Source organism: Dermacentor silvarum, chromosome 7 (genome assembly GCF_013339745.2).
Source record: "Dermacentor silvarum isolate Dsil-2018 chromosome 7, BIME_Dsil_1.4, whole genome shotgun sequence".
Classification (NCBI taxonomy): Eukaryota; Metazoa; Arthropoda; class Arachnida; order Ixodida; family Ixodidae; genus Dermacentor; species Dermacentor silvarum.
Genome location: NC_051160.1, coordinates 8874431 through 8897432, shown reverse-complemented (window position 1 = coordinate 8897432; position 23002 = coordinate 8874431). Strand labels below are relative to the sequence as shown.

The 23002-nt window shown below is 43.3% G+C and overlaps 1 protein-coding gene across 1 annotated transcript in view; it reads right to left on the bottom strand.

Annotated features, from left to right (window-relative positions):
• Positions 1 to 741: 741 nt before the first annotated feature.
• LOC119457509 (nuclear RNA export factor 1-like) overlaps positions 742 to 23002 on the bottom strand; it is a 40058-nt gene continuing 17797 nt past the window's right edge. Inside the window, exons 11-24 of the mRNA XM_037719098.2 lie at positions 20924 to 21036; positions 16772 to 16808; positions 16054 to 16122; positions 13814 to 13869; positions 12305 to 12365; positions 11469 to 11509; positions 11151 to 11209; positions 10525 to 10640; positions 9822 to 9864; positions 8733 to 8805; positions 7666 to 7723; positions 6039 to 6172; positions 1779 to 1839; positions 742 to 986 (exon numbers count right to left, since the gene is read on the bottom strand). Coding sequence (XP_037575026.1) covers positions 948 to 986; positions 1779 to 1839; positions 6039 to 6172; positions 7666 to 7723; positions 8733 to 8805; positions 9822 to 9864; positions 10525 to 10640; positions 11151 to 11209; positions 11469 to 11509; positions 12305 to 12365; positions 13814 to 13869; positions 16054 to 16122; positions 16772 to 16808; positions 20924 to 21036 — 960 coding nt within the window. The 3' untranslated portion in view covers positions 742 to 947. The remainder of the gene's footprint in view (positions 987 to 1778; positions 1840 to 6038; positions 6173 to 7665; positions 7724 to 8732; positions 8806 to 9821; positions 9865 to 10524; positions 10641 to 11150; positions 11210 to 11468; positions 11510 to 12304; positions 12366 to 13813; positions 13870 to 16053; positions 16123 to 16771; positions 16809 to 20923; positions 21037 to 23002) is intronic.

Here is a 23002-nt window from a genome sequence, read left to right as displayed (position 1 = left end):
TTATGTCAAGATTGATTATACTTGTTCATATTTGTAATTCTGTTCCCATGCTTTCGATTATTTTTCATATTTTTCAATAATTAGCATTGCAATTAACCTATGTATCCAATTACCTGTTATAGATGATCAACTTACCTAATTATCATTATTGCTCACGTGACCATACTTGCTTGCTGTTTTTTGTATAATAACCCTATTTATGTAATCATAGGAGGTCCCCCTGACAGTTTTTTCAAAACTCTGGGACCTCCTGCTGTAATACTGTCACCATGTAACTCCAACATGACTGCTGCAATAAATTTGACTAGACTTGACGAGTGTGGGATGTGTGATCGTCGTGCCCTCTGTCACAATCATTTCCATTTTATTACCGTGTTGTGATTTAGGCAGATCACAAAAAACATTTGCCGTCGTTTTACATAAATGTAGTGGTTGCTGCGATACGTGGACGCAGCAGCGCTTTAGCAATTATTTGTAGCAATGCGGTGATCATTCTGTAATCTTTGCGATACCATGACACATGAACGATGTGGCGTTCATGTGTCATAAGGAAACTCGTAAGGAAAGAAAATCTTAAAGGGACTGACAACTGGCCAGAATGTGTGTGACAATAGGCAAGAATGAGCGCCCGAGCTTCCTCTTAATACTAACCTGTTTGGCTGCAATTTAGCCGCTGTGACTGTCAATACAATGCGAACAGCCATCTATAACTGCTCAGTATTCATGACAATGACAAGGCAATGCTCAGTAAGATGCATTTATTGTGGCACATGATCAGTTGTGCAGTTGCTCTTTTTGTTTATGTATCTTATGTACAAGAGTGACAAATGGACATTGTTTGGTGGCTTACTCATTATTTACATGATTAAAAAGCGCCTATTTACATCAAATAACAGTGGCTCCTCTGCGCTTTATTACCAGGATTTATGCTGGCGAAGATGATGTGTTCAGCTTTGAAATGCCTCTGGTGGTATCGCTCCCCGAACCTGAAGAGAGAGAACATGATGTGAAAAAATTAGTTCAGAAAGGCTTAACTTTTGCACAACTCTGACTGCCCCATTCAACTACATAGAATATGCAGAAATCCTATGATTCAACAACTGCTGAGCTAACTTTAATTAAGCCTGTTCCGTTTCAGAAAATTACACCCTATTAGTGCTAGAAGCAGAACATTAATTAAGGGCCATTATCTTTCTGAAAATTACAGACAATTGGTAAATATATAAAAGTTACGTAGATCTCGTCTCACACAATGTGGGAATCTATGTATTAACATAGATATGAAGTTGTAAACATGATGTAAACATGATGGTAAACATTATATCGATGCAAAGGTGTAACATGATGCTTCCCCATTTTAGTGGCAATTTTTGAAAATCTCTTGCAAGAGAACTGGTGGCCTACTCACAGAAAACGAAATTTAATTCAATAATAAGAAATAGCTAGAACAAAGTTAATTACATAGCGGAACGACACGGAATCAATGAATCTTGCCACAATCAGCTTTTTGTAGGAATCGTAAATGCTACTATGAACAAATTGCATTACGGAGTTAAGCGTATGCCAGGAAAATAATTACCTATGTTAGATCTGATATTTATTATAAGTGCTATCATTTTCTGACTGATATCAGCGAAAGAAAAAAAAAAGCACTTTAGATTTACTTTGTTATTTCTATTATTTCATTATATTGACCACTGACTTATCAAGCAAGCAAGTCTATCATCTGCATCACAGCGACAAACATTGAAACAGAAAAGAGATGTTTGAAAACTCACGCTGAGCTCTGTGAACACCGTGATTGCCTTCTGCAAGTTCCAATCATTCTGCTCCAGACACCTTGGGTGAAAAGAAAAAATTTTTTTTGTGAAAGTTGAACCAAAGCTTACAGGTGTTGCACAAAAATATAGCGGACCATTAGGGCACCCTTTTCAGTCAATTTTAAAGACTAATTTTAGAATGAAAGAAGGTCAGAAGACTTGTGCTTGAGGCATGAAATCTATCGCATCAGAAATGTAAAAAATATGCTTGATCATGACTCGGCATGTTAACAGTTTTGACAATTGCACACAATCCACACGAGAATGCAAGTGTTAAGTGGCACATCCAAATAGCCCTACCACCAGCCATCAAAATCACGAACACGCCATGCTACATTGGTGGCTCTTAAACGACTGTCCAAAGATGCTTTGGAGCTCTCGGAGGCATTTTAAAGGTAGGAAACCGTCACCAGTCACATACGTGAGAATATTAACTGAGGGGCACCATTTCTTTTGTTAGTTACAACTGCACAAAGCCAAGGAACACATAATGAAAATTACCTGCTCTTTCTTAAGTGAATAAGAAAAATGAAAGTACAGCTAAACCACAATATACTGAAGTCAGTAAAACCTGCAATTTGATTTGTTATATTGAAATTTCATAGTATTGAAATTAGATTATTTTGCAGATAAGTTCAGCCGCCGACGGATATTTCTCATGTGGATGGGGCTGTAAAAATTTCAGATTATCGGGCAATTGGAAAAGTGATTTCAATGATTCAAAAGCCGGAGATCAAAGATAGTTTCATGCAATGTCGACTATATCTTCACTTCAGCTTCCAATGTCCGATTCCGGTATTTACCCGATTCTTTTTTTTTTCCAGAGAAAATTGGGCCGTAAATTGTCTGTGCGGTGAAATCAAACGCGAAACTCAAACCGCCCTTGGGGCACTCACATGCTTTCCCACATAGCATAGATGTATTGCGGCAAAGCTACCTTAACAAAGCCGTGTGGCGAAACTGGCATTAGAAAATCGGCCACCATTGCGCAGCAAGACCCTTGCTCATTGTTCATGAAGGAAAAAAAAAAAAACCAGGTATGCTTTAGATTTCTACTTTCTTTAGGTGCTTTAATGTCATTTCTAGGTTATTTTCCGGATTTGGATACATAGAAAGTGGGCATGCATTTGATATGGGGGCATGTTAGAATAGGGCAACTACTGCCAAACGAATCAGTGGTGTGTTTGGACTTTTTTCGACATCTTGTTTAATTAGACCCGCTCAATTGGTCCCGGCGGCAGGAGCGACTGAACTAAACGCCGAAAGCACTGCGCACACGGCAGCGTGGCAGCAGCCGCCGGAGGTGAATGCCCTCCTCTCTCTCTCGCCTCTCCCCAGTGCCTCGCGCGTAAAAGAGACGGCGCGCTTCGGCCCTGCCTTCCTCCCTCGCACGAGCGCGAGATTGAGCCACGATTGTCCGCTGACCCTCGCAAGTCTGTTGTCATCCAGTGTCAACACAGCAAAAGTATGTTTTATACACCCGATTTCTGTTAAAAAATTGCCGCCAGATTCGTCCACTGTAGCCTATAGTCCGTTGTACACCGTCCGTTAAAACGAATTTCGTTGCATTACTAAAATAGGTAGAGCAAACTAAGGTTGAAATATGGTCCGTTACACCCGAAAATCTGTTGTACGCGGGTCCGTTGTAACGAGCGTGGATAATATTCGTGCTTTTTGAAGTGTCGGCAAACGGTCGCGAGTTTGTTTACTGTCTAATAATCAGATCCGCTGGCAGCCATAGCCACCACCACGGCAATGCCTAGCTACTTTGATGTTTGCTACCAAGTTTCTTGCTGTTCGGTGCCGTCTTTTTCATAAAAACAGCTCGCCGCTGTTGGCAAACTAAAATGGCGCCGACTCCGCCTTTATGATTCTCGCCAATGGCTTCGAAGCTCGGTGCGTTGCATAATGCCAGTTCCCGAAAGTCAGCTTCGCCTCAATACAGCAGTGTTACGCGGTGAAGCATACCAAGAGTGAAAAGGGGCAATTGTCACGGGACGCGGTATGTATTCCTTAATTATACACTGCATGCACCCAATGTCTCCTATCTCAGTACGAGCACTGATACCCCTAATAAATGTACACGCAGGCCTTTTAGAGCTATTTCGGATGTGCTTGGGGCGATTTGAGCCATTGGGGGTAGTAGGACTGGCCGATATTTAGGACGTTTTCGTGGCTCCTAGGGAGCCCCAGGGACGTTGACTGTACATTAATTGTAGTCATTTCATCAACTTTGTTTAACAACAAGCAAAAGAAACCAAGCAACGAGCTCCAGATACGCCGGCATCATCTTTGCCAATCTTGGCGCCCTGGTTGCCAGCACTCTTCTCTCACCACCGCCGCATCTAGACACTAAGTTAGAAAAACCAGTTTTGGACCTTTAGAAATTTCTCATAACCTTCATAATTGCTCAGAAAACTTTATTTGCAAGAAAACTGATAAACACTGTTTTAAAATATTTACACTACAGTAAAACCTCGTTAATTCAGATTTCACGGGACTGAAAAAAATGTCCGAATCAACGGAATGTCGAATTTTCGAGGGTAATCAAGAAAACAATAAACAGATGTTTACTAAGTCAACACACTTTTATTTACTGAATGAATAAGAAATCTTGTTTCTATTTTACGCAAAAGCAGTGCGGAAGCTGCAATTCTCGTCATCTTGTGACTTATGGCCTCACGACCTCCTTCGCAGCCCGGCCGAGGCGCATGCCTTCATTTGAGATACGCTTTTCACTACGGCGCGCACATCTGGATTATTTTTTCGCCAGTGAACTGCCAAAACGCTGGAGTGACAAAGCCTCTCGCTTCAACGCGACCTACAAGTGGCAAAAACACGGCGCGCGGTGGACTTTTCCCGTTGCCGATTGCTTTCAAGATCGGGCGAAGGCGATCGTATTGCCGAAGTGGATCGTCGCAGATTACGTCCTGCTTGGGTCCACTGAAACCGTTCCGCAGTGCTACGCGTATCATTGCTTTACTGGCGAAAATCCTCTCCTTCTGTTTGCGCCAGTCCCGCACGCAAGTTTCGGATTCTCCGAACGCCCATGATGCGGCCCGATTTTCTTCCGTCTCCGCACACGATCACTTTCCTTTTAAATGTGGCATCAAGATGAACTTTGTACTTCGTGCTGATAGAGCAGACGCAGAGAACGTGAAGACAGACGGTAGACAGCCTGCCTGAGCACGTGTACTGCAGCACACGGAGGAAGCTACGGTAGCTAGGCTAGAGCAATGGCTAGAGAGTAGCTAGGCTCAACGTGCGTGCGAGGCGGCCATTTTGAAATGCCGACGGCTATGTGGTAATGCAGATGTAGGGTCGTGGTAAAAGTGCGTGTTAGATTGGAGTAAATACAGTATCGTTAGAAAGCGGCACTATAGTGGCATAGCCTGTTTGGTGCCATTACGATAACGCCACGCTGCGCGCCGGTGCTACACCATACCAATACTACCGATACGACACAGGTCAAAATGGCGACGTCCCTCGTGTACTTCAGTTGGCTACTGGCGCGGCTAATAGCAGCTGCGATACTGACTTTTATAGATGGCGCTAACTATGCACCATATTTATCAGTTTCAGCTAAAAACTGGCGCGTTTTTTAAGATCCTTGAATCTTGAATTTAAGCCGACCCTAGAGTTTCGTATATGATTATTTGAAAAAAAAAAAAAACTATCGGCCTAGATTCGAATAAATACGGTATGTTATGAAGGTCGATGGTTTGTTAAGGCATGAAAAATAGAGTTTTAGGGGTTTCGGTGAGCTGCCATTTAAATAATTTTGCTCACGTCTGCTCCGTAAAAACTTTGAAGTGAAAATGTGTCCGTGAAGTAGTTCAGTTTTGAGGGAATTTCAATGCATTATGTTCTATGGGACATCGACGGGGAATGAAAAAAACTTCGTTGTGGTGAAAATTCCGTTGAAGCGGACTTCGTTGTGCCGGAATTCGACTGTAGTACCAAGTTGGTTGTCCTCTTGTCAACTTTCGCAGGCATTTTCGTATGTGCACTAATTATAGCCCTGGGAGTGTTAACAAGGGCCACTTAAGGCCACGGCAGCAAATGTCGGACATCTTTTCAACCACAGCTGTATGTGTCAACTTTTTTTATGTTCAGCACGCACGAAATTCACCATTTGTGTTAGCCTGCATTTGTCAGCACTTCATCTTGTCAAGTGAGTTGCCATTTTATGTCCCACCATCAGCAACCAAAACTGACCTTTCCGCAAAGGCCCTGTTCATCCGCGTCTGCGAACACAGTTGCACGACCAGCCCGTCCCGTTCACTCGTTGCAGCAGCAGGGGCTGGCACAGGTGCAGGCGTCGGCGGTGTGTTTTCTGGTGTAGGGTACGCCTGCAGAGACGAGGCACACAAGGTTCACAGTAAGCAACAGTCCATCAATGATATGGCATTATTTTTTTCTTTGTTTCAGTTAAACAATGTCTCAAAACCCTTTACAGCAGAAAAATGACTGGTGCACATAGAGTGCACTAAATTACTATAACATCTTCTTAAAACACAATTTGCATTCTCACTCCATTCTTGCGATAGCTGCGTGTACCACACTCGCGTGAGTGCAACCAAAAGAAACATGCACAGCAGTTTCATTAGATACAATATTATACAATCTACACCATACCGGCCAACCTGTGAACATTAAAATTCATCAAGATAATCATAATCTTGTGGACACTAAAAAAACAATAGCTGATACAGACCACACCTGCCACCACAGATCCACATACAACATACTTTCGGGTATAAGAGACTATTCTTCTCACTTAGTTTTGTCTGCCTATATTATCAGTGCAACAAATTCCGCTTTTAACGGACCTTGTTAATACAGAACATCGGATAATTCAAACTCGTCCTCTGGTATCAGTAGGCTTATGCATTATTCAAGGCAATCAAAATCTCGTTAATTCGGACATATTTGGCAACACATCGGTTAATTCATAAAAATCTCGGAGCTCAGCGAGCGCCACAAATTTGCAACGCAAAAGAGCAAAAGCGGCATGCAAATGAAATGAAGCAGTAGAGTCCGCTTCGTCAGTCATCAGCGAAAATCGTATGTGAATGACAGCAACGCCGGAATGCTCTGTGCCTATTTGTGTCTTTAAAGCCTTTTTACTGCCGCGCATAACACCAAGTTGGCCACTTGCCTTCATAATGGCATAGTCGCCATCCATGATTGCATCAATAGCAACTGTGGTTTTGTCCGCAGCGTGCCTTCAAAACTGCGAATTCACTGTCTGTAACCGCGTCACCTTTCTCTCAAACATTCTCTTTTTCAACAGAAGCCATGCTCCTCACTCTGTTCTGGACGCTTTATTTATAAATAAGGCGGATTCCCATACGCGGCTGCTATTGGTAGCTGCGGTCAGTACGTAGTGTAGTTACCACTGCCGCCGCCACAAGTTCACTGGCTAAGCGCACTTTGGCTTGCTGAGGACAACTGTGTTTGGCTTACGTTAAGCGCGTCGTAGGCACCGAAATCCGAAGTCGTGGCATTTATGTTAACATTCAAAATGAAATTTGAACTGCATGCCAAGGTAGCATTTAGAAGCCACGCCCCACTCCGCTGTAGCCTTCGCAGTGCAAGGCACTGAAGAAGGAATGGAAGCACAGCGGAGGCTGTGTTTGATTGCCAATAACTCCGCTTCTGCTGAACGCATGGAAATACTTTTTGCAGCAAAGTATTTCTGAAATATCCTAATTTCCCCCCTTCAAATGTCTATCTCCACTTCAATAAAACGTGGTTCATGGCCCCTTTAATATCCACACTCTTAAAGAAAAAGAGTTCTCTCCATCAGAAGCAACTACAATGCGTGGAAGAGCTCTCTCACCCTGATCTGATCCTCAGTCCCTCCCGTGATGAAAAGTGTCTCGTTTATGATGGAAAACCTGCAACAAAAAGAGCACACACTGTAAAGATCTTTTGAAGGCTTGTTGTAAAGCTGAAAACGAAGGTTTAAGTCCACAACAACAACCAGGCACCTCTCCTAACGAAACTGTCAGCTTTGTTGTGGTTTACTGTTGCACTAGCTAATAGAGGTATGCGTATAACTTCTGAGGCCGAATCGAATACGAATTGAATAGTGCCAAAGCAAATCGAAAGTTGAATACTTTTCGTACAGTTTTCCAAAACAGCCATTTTCACTATTAATATAAAACAATGTTCATGCCCTGGTATTCACAAAGTTAGCAAGTTTCTGTCGTAAAATGAAATCTGCAGTTCACACTATATATACACAGATGGTAGCTATTTGTTACCGTGCCCAAGACACTCCCATAAAATATGAACGATCATGGTTTAGAAGGAAAAAAACTTGGCTCCAAGAGCAATGTAGTGTGCTTTTCACTATGCAATTTCTTATGTTTTACGTTTACTATGACCGCTGGAGAGAAGACTTCCAGAGAAACATTCTTCTGAAAGTCAACTTCAATGTCTCACAACTCTCGTTATAAGGTAGACACAACAATAAGGTTGGTATCGATGGATTCCTTGAATTGTGCCGGAGCCACCAATACCCTTTCCTTGTTAGCAAATTTTGAGGTACAAACTTTTTTGCAAACTTTTCCGAAAAGTTGAGCAAGAGAAGTTTTCATAAAATTAGAACCAAATAAAATCAACAAAAATGTACCGGATATTCGAAATTAGGACATAAAATCGCGCACTGTCTACCACTTTTCAGCTCCATACCTAGAAGAATTAAAAAAAGAAAAGCAAAATCTATCAACCTTGCGGGAAGCTTGCCACGAGTGCATTTGCACGCCCCCCTGCTCCCCCCAACTCTCCTTTTAAAAGGTGCCAGCATCTGCCAAATCTGATGCAATAAAATGCATGAAAAAAAAAAAAAAAACTGGAATGATTAAAAGGCAACAAGGCTCATTCTTCACGTTAATGACTTACCCTGCCCCCTGGGGAACGACGAAGAAGGTCCTTGTGAAACTTTTTACTGATGGCACGATGAGACCTTTGCTCACTGAGAAGATAGAAAAAAGAACGCAAACACAATCAGGGATGAGAGAGTTAAGAGCCTATAACAGCAATGACCATTTTAGCGCTTGCCAACACTGGTCGACAGAGATGCAGCAGTGATTTTCTTTGTTTTGAAATCTACGCAAGGCATGGATTTATTACCGCATAGCAACTGACAGCACGCATCGCAGCTCTTTGCAACAAACGCGAAGGCAACAAACATGCAGATAGCTTTGAAATCAAAGAGCCGCACTGACCTATGGACTGCCAGTCAAGAGTTGTCACCATATTACTCACTTAACTGTGGGACACAGTCCTCCTTAAGGAGTCCAATAAATCATCCCTGTCCAGCGCTAACTGAACCCAGTCTACAGCCTAAAATTTCCAAACTTCATAAAATCCTGCACTGCTCCCATCTGCATTTTCCCTGCCTTGGTAACCATTCTGTTACTCTCAAAGGCCATTAGTTACTTGCTCTATGCATTGCAAGACCCGCCCAGCTCTGCTTAATCCTTTTAATCTGAACCAGATTGTAATCTACCTATGTATGATCCCTACTCTACGCTGCTGCACAGAAATTTCCACAAGTGAATGATGCCACATCAACTTACATGAGTGCAATCTGTAGACAATGTCGCTACCTTGCCTCTGATCACTACGTCTCAAATCATCTAGTTAGATGCCATTTCTTGAAATGTTAGTTTTCTTAGCTGCTACACATGTAATAATTTGTAGCTTTCTTTTTTCCCTGTCACCCCTTAACACTGCGAACTTGTGGTGAAAATAAGGCTCTTTGATTGACTGATAATAGCAGGACGTTGGCTTCTCTAACACTATTCCGGGCTCACTAAATGAAAATGACAGAGCTGCAGTTTTGATGGACACCTGCAGTTCAACAAAGAGCAAGTTCTGATAAGACCGGAGTGACAGCAGATAACAAATACTGTTCGTCCCTAGCGGAAACCTATCACATTTACCATTACATGTTAACGAGCGTAAATAAGACGGGGAGACACTCACCGACCCTCAGAATTCCAAACACCGTAAAGCACATCAAGGTTGGCTGCAAAATGAGATACAGTTTGTATAAAACACAAGAAATTAGACAGAATTTCTCGCTGTTGCGCATCAGTAAAATGCTGCAAAAATAAAAGGTGCAATAAAGTTGCAGTTATTAGGTTACAGTCATTACAAGAACCCATGGCCAAATTCAAAATGTAGCCTGACTGAAGTGCTACGCATTACAAGAGCTCCAAAGACAACAATTTCTGGAATATACTGGCAAACATGCTTGAAGGCATGGTACAACCCAATGATGCTCATTCAAGGGTAGACTAAAGGTAAATATTAAGTGAAGGGGTAGTATTAGTAAATCTTTCTTCTACGTCATGCCTTCCATGTAAAATTGGGAAATAGATTGTGACACAAGACTATGAGACTTATTGTTACATGACACATGCCTGTGTCTGTCTTTTACATGTGATGCATATGTTGCAAGTGCAAGCAGTGAGAGAAGCCTCTCTAGCCTTCTAGTGCTGCCTGCCATGTATGAAGCACAATATAGAGGGGTGAGGCAATGTTGGCCCAATATTGGCCTACCTTGGTACAATACTAGGTACTGCTCGTCCTACATCAGGCAAACATACATTGCCGTTTCGATATGTCACAGCCAGAGGCCTGCCAGAAAAGAAAACAATAAAGCTTATAAGCCGGAAGGACATACCGTCACGAGAGGGATGTCGACGGTAAAAGAGCTAGGGTCATGCCGAGTCTCGGGCATCTGGTTGAGAAGCGACACAATGTTGACCCGCCCAGTCTTGAGCTTTTCACGTCTAGACTCTGGAAGAAAAAAAGAGTTAGTTACAGGCGAGAAAATTCAGGAGCCAAATTCAAAAGAGCAACGAAAAAGCCCCGAGCAAGCAACATGGCATTATCAACGTAAGTATATACAATTATCACCAAAGCAGCTGTTTTTACCACTTCTGTCAAGGATTGCAACCCATAGATGATGAAAACATCACTGTTTCCGATTTTCAAGAAACAAGTGAGCAGACACCAGAAATAACAGAACAGCAGAATGTCAATTGATACACTGTTGTGCTCACTGCATATCAGCTTTCGAATGCTGCGATATTATAATTTCCCTTTCAAGGACATCAATAAGCTGCCGTTTTTGACTTGCTGAATGCAAACCATGAGCCCTAGTTTTGTAGTGCATGTAAAACCAGGAGGACATGCAGGAGAAACCCCCACATGTACAGTGCAACCCGTACATGCACATGCCTCTCGTGGCATTATTTTCTCTGCACCCCTCCGTACTTATACTAATCAGCATTTTGTGCAACGTACCAACGTTTGTAACCTTAATGATGTTTCTGCTGTCTCTTGTGAATTCCCTGGCATCAGTCCTGGAAAAGATGAAATCAGAAAACATTTAATAAGCCGATAGAGAGAGACCTACAAATTGTGATGTGCTCGGTTTTAAGCTTTAAGATCTGGCTAAATCACCTTTAGCCTTACTTCTGTACAGTTGCAGACACAAAAATAAAACTATCAAACTGAAGTCAAACTTATGCAGCGTGATACTAGAGCACCAAGAAATGTGCCGGAAGCCATCTTTGTATCTAAGGCGGAGAAAACTGTGGCAGGAAAGAAAGACAAACTTACTTTGTTTGCGGGAGTTTTGTAGAGCTCATGGAGAAGATGGCCTGAAACAACGAGACACAGAATGCGATAAGTGAGAACCAGGGAAACCTGGGGCCCCTCCATTCACAGTAACACTAAGGGTGTGCAAATACAGTGGAACCCGGCTGATACGAAGCTACCGGCACTGAGCGCACTTTGTCCACATCGCAGATCGCTTTCAAGATATGGCGCCCACGCCCAACATAGCAATTGACGATTTCAAATGCAATATATTAGACAAATATTCATATTTACGAATAGTGACTATTAGATTCGAAGACCAAATTGAATAGAGAAATTATCAAATTTGTTGTTCGAAGTCTCACATATTTGTACGCCCAGAGTAACAACCATACAAAGCAAGGGTCATGACTGACAGCATTGATTCCTTGAGGTAGGCTCATAAGGGTTTATCGGCTAGTTGACTGCTCCCAAGTAAGCGTACTGCACGACGCCTGTGGTTGAAACATCTGCCGCCGTGGTTGTGAGTGGCACTGGCTAACATGTCGAGGGCTATGTTTAGTACTCACACACAGAAATACCCAAGAAAGTGGACAGAAGGACAGCCACCATCTAAGCTTAATTGGTAGGGCTTTGCATGTGTCATGGCAAGGTTGTGCATTCGGTTGCCACCGATGGCAAAAGTATCTTCCCTTTTCATTTGCTAAGAATATGATGGTCTTTGCGCATTTGACCCTCCCTTATAACGAGTTCTACAACACAAGGAAAGAAACTTCGATCCCCTATGCCTATATCACCTAAGAAAGCAAATCCAGGCCACAAGAACTTGAAGAAAGAAGAGGGCAATGGAAACTCACATTGTCGTGGTAGGCGTCCAACAAGCCACTCCTGTCCTTTGAGTCGAAGATGGTGAAGTATCTACAGGAGACAAACGAGATACATCTTGCAGTGGATGGAGAAGTTTGGAAAACAAAGCTGTGCATCACAGTTCGTTCATACGATGACTGCTGGGAGCGTGATGCTAGCATTTGAAGGACCTGCCAACATGGTTGATAAACCAGAGCAAGCCCAAGAAAAGAGCACATGGCGTATGATTAAATTTAAATCACACCTGTTATATAATCACCCCGCTTCGCGGCCATTTGGGAACGTTAATGCATTGAACTGGTTGGCAATCCCCTATACCATACAGTTATGGAACAATCTTGCTGATTTTATCACCTCCAAAACTAGGCTAGAAAAATTCCCCCACTTGCGCAAGCCTTCCGTTTTTCCTCCATAGTGACAACAAACGGCAAGATGTTCCTTCACTTTTATGCATTACTATGATTAGTACCCTGTATTGCTGTACTTTCTGGCTTCATGATTTTGCTGCTGTAGTTTTGTATTAGTATCTCCATATGACTGGCGCAGGAGCGACTTTTGTTCCTCCCTGTCTGTCTGCTTCCCCACGAACTTTTATGTTTTCGCTACTATGTCTGTAGCCTTTTTTTTGTTTTGTTTTCAGTATACAAGATACGTGAATATTGCTGTTTCCACTTATTTACTGCTTGATGCCCCCCTTGTTTATTCAATGTCTCATATGAGGCCGGTAAAAATTTATAAGAAAAGAATAAATACATGAATGTCAGTACTGTGTCTTATAATAATGCTCAAGGAAGATGACCTGCCAGCAAAAATTTCTTGTGCCGCAACAATTAGTTGAGCTCTGCCTGAGAATGCAACCACAGAGCCATCTTTGGAGGCTAATATGTACAGTTTTGCGACGCATCAGTGAGGGTAAGAAATAAACTTTGAAGTATTGGCAACCAACTAAACAATGGTGAGTGGTAGTGTCAGAACATTACAAACACTGTTCAATTCTCATAGGTTAGTGCACTGAATGGTATTGACCACTCAGTCCGCAGAAAAATTCTGGATCAAACCGAATTATATGCCAAGGTTTACCATCTGGCCACCACAATGTAAAGATTGCAAAAAGAATGGGCAAGAAAACTGAATTTTAAGAATAAGAATACAGAAAGCCACATGAAAACGTTTAGCCAAGACGAGAAAACTTTGGCTACATGCTTTCAATCCTTGCAACAGTACCAGAGTAGTTTGAAGCATTACAGTACCCTCAAGAAAGGATTGCATAAAACTTTGCCACTGCAATTTATGTTCGGGTATGCACAGACACCCACACACACACTAGCAGACGCATATAGCCCTGCCTGGCTATAATGCACTAAAAAGTTGCCATGCACACGCACACACACACATGCGCACACACACGCGCACACACACACACACACACACACACACACACACACACACACACACACACACACACACACACACACATGGAAGTACAAAAAAACACTCACTGCTCCAGGAACTGCACCACAATCTGCTTTACATCCTCTGAGGGGAAGTAACTTGGCTGTGAGAAAATAAAAGAACACAAAAAGAAAGTTAAATATTACAGGGCCTTTAAGAGGCCAGTGACAAGTTCCCTTGTCCAGACACACTTAAATCCCAAGGATTAGCCAACACTTTGTGACATTGACCCGGGATCACTAGTACGCTGCCCACAATGATCACTACGGCTAAATGTAACACGTTTCTCTGCCCTTGTGAGCAAGTACGTGCAAACAAAATAAACATTCAATGCTGGTGGTTTGTTTTCCTTAATCCAGAAGTAATTGCGGTTGAACTAGTTGAACAGTTGGATTATAAAAAAATCTCAAAGGGCATGAAAATACCTTCATTAAATATGTTATTTGTTATAGGCATATATTTGTTACCCGCTGCCATTGCTGATCAACATTGAACTAGTACTGTGTTATGTTCGACAATATGTTATAACTGTGTTCATTATATTGCGGATTGACTGTATGTGCACAGTAGGCCTGCATTTGACAAACACTAGGTATTCGAATGCTGAAATTTCAAAATCATACTGCGTGTAAATATTAGATGGGGGAAAAAATTGTGTGGTTTTACGTGCAAAAACCACCATCTGATTAAGAGGGGACTCCGAAATAATTAGGACCAACTGGGGTTCTTTAACGTGCACCTAAATTCAAGTACAGGGGTATTTTCGCATTTCACCCCCATCAAAATGCGGCCGCCGTGGCTGGGATTTGATCCCGCGACCTCGTGCTTAGCAGCCAAACACCACAGCCACTAAGATCACGACGGGTAAATATTAGAGGAAAACGACCCTTCGAATATGGAACTGAATACCGATGATGGCTGGCAGTGACGACGGCACTACGACAAGCATTTTCTAATTTCTAAAGATAGTGCAACAGTAACCTTGCATAGAAGCCGGAGTTCTGCTGTTTGGTAAAAAAAAAAAAAAAAGATCTATGAGTTTTATTATACGGTACATGGAATGCCATTCAGGACTGGACGGGTGTTCAACTGAGGAAGATGTAAAAGAGAAACTACTCAAAGGCGATTGTATCTGACACACCACATCTCAATGACAGTAATGAACTACGGGAACAGCCTGTCACCAGGTGCATATGGACTGCCATGTTCACCGAAGGAGCAAAGCGTAATGCTACAGCAGTGCACATCATGTTAAAAGGATGTTAGCATGGCGATAACGCCCAAACAGTAAATTTCTCTGCCTAAATAGAGAGAACAGGCTCGTAACCAGCCTAGGGGCGAGGTATTCTTATCGAATGAGTTGAAGTTATTGAGCGAAAGTCTGCTATTTTACACGTTTGCTCAGCGACTAGGTGCCTCTGTGCAGCATCCCCAACTCCCTACCCTGTAGCAAAATCATTTAGAACAGTCACCAGCCTTCTCTCAACACACTCCATAGAACTACCTACAAAAAGTTACTAGAGGAAAACATGGAGATACTGTCTATGGCAGCTCCAAGGATGGCGGTTCAGCCAGCATTGGAATGACTGTTCGTACATGGATTTGCCTAAACTTCGGCCTTCTGGCTTCAAATGGCTGTGCGACTTCGCAAACTGATCATTTCCAACAAAATATTGCATTATAAACCCAGCAATTAGCACCAATTAATGCATTTGCACAGTCTTACTGGCTTCTCCGTTTCCAAAACAAGGATTGCTTCTAAATTTAGGCCAATAAAGGCAGATAAAGTGTAGTAATTAAGGCCGCAAGGACGTCTCAATCCGTAAGCACGAAGATCGGACAAATCCATGTACAGTTGAATGCCTCTACAACAAAGGAATAATTACGTCTAACTTCTATTGTGAGCTGTGCGCGACCTTCGTTACACTTCGTTAACTTCATTACAAAGGCATTCGACTGTGCTAACCATACTTCCCATGAGGCTGAACAACTGCAGTGCAAGAGTTCCCTTTTGTAACTTTAGTAGGAAACGCTCCAACAATTGCTGCTGTCCCTCATATTTGACAACTTCAAATAGTTCTCGAATCGAGTATAGCTAAGACTATTCAATTCGTATTCGAAATTTTGGACACTCACACAATTCTAGTTATTAGCAAAAATGCTTGCACGGCACTCCTGTACTTGGTGCTTGCTTCAATACAGTACAAAACTAGGCTGGTACTTAGACTGTAAAAGATAGTACACGAAACAAACATGATTTGCTATCGCAATAAAACCTCTAAGTTACCTTTGACGAGGGAATTGTTTCTTCTAAGCCCAGGTCGAACGAGATGGGAGGCGGAAGCTCGTTGTGGTCCTGCAATTAACCAAAAAGGAAAAGCACGGGCTGTAGTACAGATTCTTCCATAGGGGACAGTACCCAAGAAAGTTTATTTCTTTTCAATATTTTACCGATTTGTTAACAGTACTTAGCCTACGATTTAAAGGAACACTGAAAAGGAGTATCATGCTGAGCTGCATTATGAAATGATGCTTCTGCAATAATGAAATTACCAATTCTAGTGCGAGGGGAGACTTTGAAAGCCAAAAAAAGAGAAAAAAAAAAAAGACTGACACTAACAGCAATATTTTTTACAATTGTGTTCTTGTACGTTAAACTAAAAGTTATCAATTGATATGTATTGTCGCATCTTGCAAGATTCTTGCCTTTAACCTATGCAAAGCGAGGGAGGCTATTCCGAAGCTGTCTATAAAAATATCAGACAATGTTACGCTTATCTACAAGAAGCCTAAAAATTTAATTCTGGGGTTTAACGTTTTACAAGAAGCCTGCCCATATCTTGCAAAGGTGATGCACTATTTTTTTGGCTGCAAATGAAAGAAGCAAGAAGACGAAGTCATTCTAGCCTTCATAGTGTAGACTGCTACGTGCGAAACGTACGAAGTACAGAACCAAGCAAGCAAACAAGGCAACATTCACGGCGAACAGAGGGAGGGGCACGTACCAACAGGATGACCTTGGGGAAGCGCTGCCGCACCGCGCTGCAAAGAGAAGACAAGAGAGAGACAGGGCGGAGCAGGGCCCCGCCACCGCGCACACGCGCCGCAGCACAGTCAGCCACAAGTCCTCCCAACCCGGCCTGCCACCGCAGCGGCCGGAGACGTGCCTGCCAAGACAAGAGACTCGCGGCACACAAGAGCCCCTCGACGAGCAGAGACTCGGCGGTGGTCAATACAGGAAGGGCCAAACACAAGCGAGCTTTTACGGAACACGAGAGGGGTCTGCCCTCTAATACGTGATGCGCTGCATGTAGCTTCCATCTATCTGAGATTTGGAGCTTTTGTTATCGTTTTTTTGCTGTTTTCTACAACTGCTTTTAACACATCTGTTCACTGCCTCCCTGAAATAAGCGATTATCTATAGACCCATCCCACAACTCCAAAATGACTTCCTAGGTGCTTAATAATAACGATGAAACCTCATTATACATGAAAATACGTTCATCAAATCCGACATTCATTACAAGTGTGCACACTGATAGCGGTAGAGGAAAGAAATTCTGCCAGAAAACTTGTGCCTAGAGCTGTCTGCCAACTACCTCTCACTGCGTGTGAGCCAGAAGGTGCGCTTATTTTCTTGACAATTTAAAAATTAATAAGGTACAGAGTTTAATGAGCTGAAACAACACATTTCATTGAGGGACACCGTAGTAAGGGGGCTTCTTTATGGTTCACCTAAATTTTGGTACGAAAGCGTTGTTGCGCATTTCGCCCCCATTGGAACTTGGCCGCGGCAGCCAGACATCAAATTCACCGACGTCCTGCTCAGCAGAAGAACTCAACTGCAGAGCCGCTGCGTGGTGCGTACTGACAATTTTGATTCACCATCATTAACATGACCCACTAAAACCACCCCGAATGTGCACCTGATTCTGGCATGCAAAAATCAGTGACCGATTGCCAGCTATAAAATCACGACGATCCACCGTTATAAGTCCAAACTCCCCACAAAACCTTTCACTCTCTTATATGTTGCACATGGCCACTGCCATTAAATGCGACGGGTCTCCGTCGTAGCAGAACTGAGCCGTCAAAAGCAAGCATAAAGAACCTAGAAGCAAGCTTTCCAGGATTGCTTGGTGGTAGCTCCGAACAAGAGTTCTCAGAGCATGTTTAGCTGCAGCAATTTTGGCAGTCCTTGCCGAGCATGCAACCGCGGGCAGCAATTGCACGGAAACGCAGGGGCCGGCCGGGGCTCTGATCACGGTAGTAGCGCGGTGCAAGTCACTGCGCACAAGTCAACAGGCAAAGGTTTATTGCAGAGTTTTGGTAGAGTAGGCTCACTCAAGCATTCTAAAAATTTTGCTCTACACGCACCATCGAGGACCCGTAAACCTCGGCAGAGTGCACCGACCAAGCCCAGTCGACCACCTTCTCCAGTTCCTTCATCCACCAAACTGCTCTGTGTTTGTTTTTCAGCTGCGCTTGCACGCAACCTGCTTCTCCGACAGCCGTAAGCCACGGTGATTGTGGCTTAGAGTGCTAGCTGCAGAATGCAGTAGGGAGAGTCCTTGCAAGCCGCTCCTTGGATCTGCTCGGTAACTTTGGGAGGGAGAATCTTCTTCTCTAAGCAGCAAGAGGTGCAACCTCCAGACTGCCGGCCTGTGCAAGGCCTGGTGGAGAGGCCATTGCCGAATCGAAGATTCACGACATGGGCGATATAGGGGACTGAAAGGGGAGGGAGAATCTTGAGGCGGCTCTAACCAAGCGTATTATACAGTCATGACGGGATCTGAGCTAGCTATATTAACTTTCGTTCCAGCGGCATTGGCGTCACGGGGGATGAGACAGCCAAACATCCGAACCAGGCGGGTCGGTCCCTGGTGGCTGGCGCCCTCGGGGAGCAGAGAGACCTCAACAGCCGTCATTGGGAACCGCAGACTCTGATTTTTGTCTTCTTCTACAAGCCGGTGCCCTGACATTTCCTAAAACGCCGAGTGGGAGATGGGGAGAGATAAGGACAAGAAAATTTGCAATCTCAGAGTCTTTCCCCGCCGCGGATGAGTCTCGAGACCTTTCCGTGCCCGTTGAAAAAAAAGGGGGGGAGGGGGACTCTTGACGAAGTTCTTGTATTATGGCGATACTAAAGAACAAACAAAAAGAAATGAGTAAAAATTGCCGTGATGCGGTTTCTTCGAAGCTGGGAAGGCAAGGCCTCTCCATTTTATTTCTCCGCACAGTTGGTGGAACCAAGGCTGGAGCAGCTTGCTTTTTGGCTGGACTTCCTCGGAGCATGTCAACACAAGCAGTAGGGACGGATGGAGTAAACAGCAGATGCGGAACAGCGGTGCTGTCTTACGACGAGGCATTACGGGTGTCCTCCGAAAGGTACGCTCCTACTCGGTTTGCTGCTAATGGCAGAGAGGTTTGACAAAACGTCATTTCTGCCAAAATTCACAGCAAATTTAGCGTTTGTCGGGAAGAGGTAACATTAGGATTGGGCACACACAATTCAGAGCCTGCAACTCGCATCAGGGCCGCAGCCCGGATCTTGCAATTCTGTGCACTTGAATGCCGCGCTCCCTGCTCGGCTAATGGTGCTGGATAAAGTCAAACGCACCAAACTAACAAGATCAATCCCCGGTCCTTCCCAAATTTTCCTTGCAGCAATGTCATATGCATATCCTGTCGAGCAGTGCTCAAGGATGCTAGCTTTCAAAGCAGCACGTCTACTACAGCATTCAATGAACGTTAATATGCTAGAACAGTGGCACTTCAAAGTATCTATCATCAAAATTTAGACAGTGATGCGAGTACACCCTTATAGATGAACCTGTTACTTGTGTCGCATCTACTGAAGACAGAACAAAAATTTCAAAGCTATGACTGGCTCACGCACATTAAAGACGTTGGCAGCCATCCAAAGGCGATTCCAGGAATTAAAAAAACATATTAATAGAAAAATTAGAAACAGTGCAGTCCAACTGGCCACACAGTAATGGCAAGGCTTAGACGCGTTTTAAGTGAACCAATAAAGTTGACAAATCTAACCTTTCCTTGTCCGCTTCACTGAATGTTTTTGCACTTGCATGAATGCAGGAATATGTTTTTGGGAAATTACTGGCACGAGAAAGCAGCTTCACAAATGCGGCACATAGTCAAGAAATTCCTGTGCAGTTGCACTAATTGCCTATTGAACATTTTCAATATTTCGTGCGAAGCACTTTCAGCACGAGCACTACCAGCGTCAGTTTATTTTTTTGTTTCCAAAAGTAAGCATCTCTCATTAACTTAAAGGTTGAATTTTAACAGGCATATAGCTGTTAAGGGCATATTAGTTATATGTCTTTATATTAAAAAGTCGATGTTAAAGGAATATAAGCCAAAAAATACTAATTCAGTGAAAAATATACTAAAGAGTACTTGTTTATGCAAATGTTGACTGCTTATTAAAGATTCACAGATTTTGTTCATATGCAGTGAACAGCCCCCCATCTGTTATATATAGTCGCAGCAACACTAACCTGCACACACATAAATGTTTTATGAAGTTTATTAATGAAATATTCACGTAATGGTTGTCGAAGATTTGGCTGCCATTATACATTGGTTCTATCAGTTTATGTCACTGCTGCATCGGTAGATGCGGCAGTGGGCCCAAAAACTACTGTATTCCTTTTCTGGAACTGATCTCACCTTAAACTTTACGCAAATACAAAATAGTAAAATATTTGTGTCAATACAACAATCGCAAAAGTTGGCAGCTATGCAAAATGCAATTAACGCAGTCAGGGATGCTCTTCAACACAGGCCGACAAATTTAATACTGTAGAGAGCACGCATCTGTGCAGAGGGTGAGACAAAAGGTTCAAATCAAAATGGGCGCATAGATAAGACTGAGCACTGTAGCTGTGATGGAGAAGGATGCTCCAGAGGAAATGTGTTTGTGCAAAAGTTTAAAAAGAACCATTCAAATAAGAATAGGTGCACAGGACTGCACATTACAGCTTCACAGTGAAGGATGTTCCAAAGCTGAAGGAGCCCTCCACAGTTCCTTTGTCAGGTAAATTACAGAGGGGACAGTGATGGCAAGGGCCCTGCTGGTTTCATACCAGCTTGTAGAAAGTGACGCGTAATTTAATGCCCGAGCACATTACCTGATGTATTCGCTCTTCTCGTTGTATGCTGTGCAGACGGGGTTTCCCTCCAGGATCAGCTCTTGGACAGACGACATACCCTTCATGCTGTCCAACTCGGCCATTTTCATAATCTATTGTGCATTAATCGAAAAAGAGGGGGACACCAACATTTTATACTTTGTTGTAGTCATGTACAGTATTCTAGAAGTACAGTGGACTCTCTTTAAATGAAAACTCAAGGGACCACCAGGGAAATTCAGTTCCGTTTATCAGGAGTTCCATTTACTGAGAGATGAAGCTGAAGGGTTGTATGGATACAAAACCAACCAACCATGAGGATGGTGTTCCATTTAAGTGGCAGTTCCATTTAAGCGAGTTCCGTTTATCCAGATTCCACTGTATAAGGATACAAAAGTGGAGGAACCCCTTTTCGATGGAAGGTTACCGACACTAAAAGTGCAGGTGCCGCTAGGGTGTTTCTTTTATCAGCTGTCGTCTGCTAGTATTCAGAGTTCTGACATTGCACACTCCCTAAATACCCACAAGCAAACAACGGTTTAGCACTTTTAAGCACCCATGAATGGCAACAAAGGATGTTTCTAAACAACCACCCAACCAACCAAACAAACTGATGGTTGACCTTACTGGAATGCACACACACACACGTACGCACAAAAAAAGGAAACTAAAAAATAATCCATTGGGATCCAGCTTCATCATTAGCTGTTTACACTAAATCCTTATTATAACAAAATCGCTTTATTTGAAGTTCTACGAGGTCCCAACTGCAGTGCATACATTTTATACAGTCAACGACAGATTATTCGGACATGCTTGATTATTCAGACAGCCCCGCGGCCTTGCCACTAGCTCGACAGACTTAATGTATAGGAACTAACGGACACCACACAGTGCCTCCTGCGATAATTCTGACTCCAAGTGCATGACCTAGTGCTAATAGGCAGTTTTAACAAAGCGTTGCTTTACGCTCCGCTCCGCTTACATTTCACCTGCACCAGTGGCTGCATGAACTGCATTGATTTCGCTTATTTAACAAACGCATCTGCCACTGACGCCAGCAACGCGCTATTAGTTTGGCTGTAAAACAACAAAGAAACTAAGTAGACGCATCCTCACACTTCGCTCAATTGCTTTCGTAGCAGCACGTGGGCAGCGTTTTATGTTTCGCTGCAGGTATGAGCATTGTGCACATGTGCATTAGTGTTCCTGCTAGTGTTCCATTGAGCAGCTGTCTGCAATTTGTTAGAATACACCGTTCTGAGTGGAGTGGACTGCTAACGCGCTACTAAAACTGTCTATTCATGTGCCCCCCCCCACCGAGTCAAACAAAACAAAGCAATATTTTTGCTTTGAGACGTTGCCTGCATGGTCGTCGGTCATGCTGCTAACGCTCCACGAAACAAACTAGCTAAGCCTAGCTGACCTAGTAGTCAATGATGAGAATACAGTGCATGCGTTGACTGTGCTTTCATCTAACTGTTGCTACAGAATCACAATGGTTGAGATAGTTGAGATACGGTGCGCGATTTTGTAGCGACGTTTCTTGCGCAATTCTATGCCACTCTTATCCACTGTTCATGGCCTACAGACCCCGTTGATAACGCACGCAGAGCGTCGCTCTGAACACTGATGAAGCACAAAAAGCATGAAAAGAAATGGCATAATAGGCATTGCTGGAAAATCATGGCCAGGGAATGATGTCTAGGCCAAAGGCAAGCGTATTTGCATGCAACACCACCCATAGGCAAACTTGGGCCATATTCATGAAGGATCACTTTTGAAAGATACTTTCATTTTTGCAATATTTCGCATGATTAGCACCGGACGCATCACAGGTGGCTGCTAGCGTTTCCACACCGCGATAAGATAGCGTGCTTGGCACTGTGCCAAGAATGGCACTGCTCGCAGACAACCTTCAATATCAGATAGTGACGATCTGACAAAAAAGCACACCTTCCTCTGCTACTTGTGGAATGAAGTTACTTATCTTGGGCAGAATCCGGTATTTTGGACTTCCAATTACAGTAGCCTCTCTGACGAACTTGAAGGGACCATGAAAATATGCCCCCCTTGACT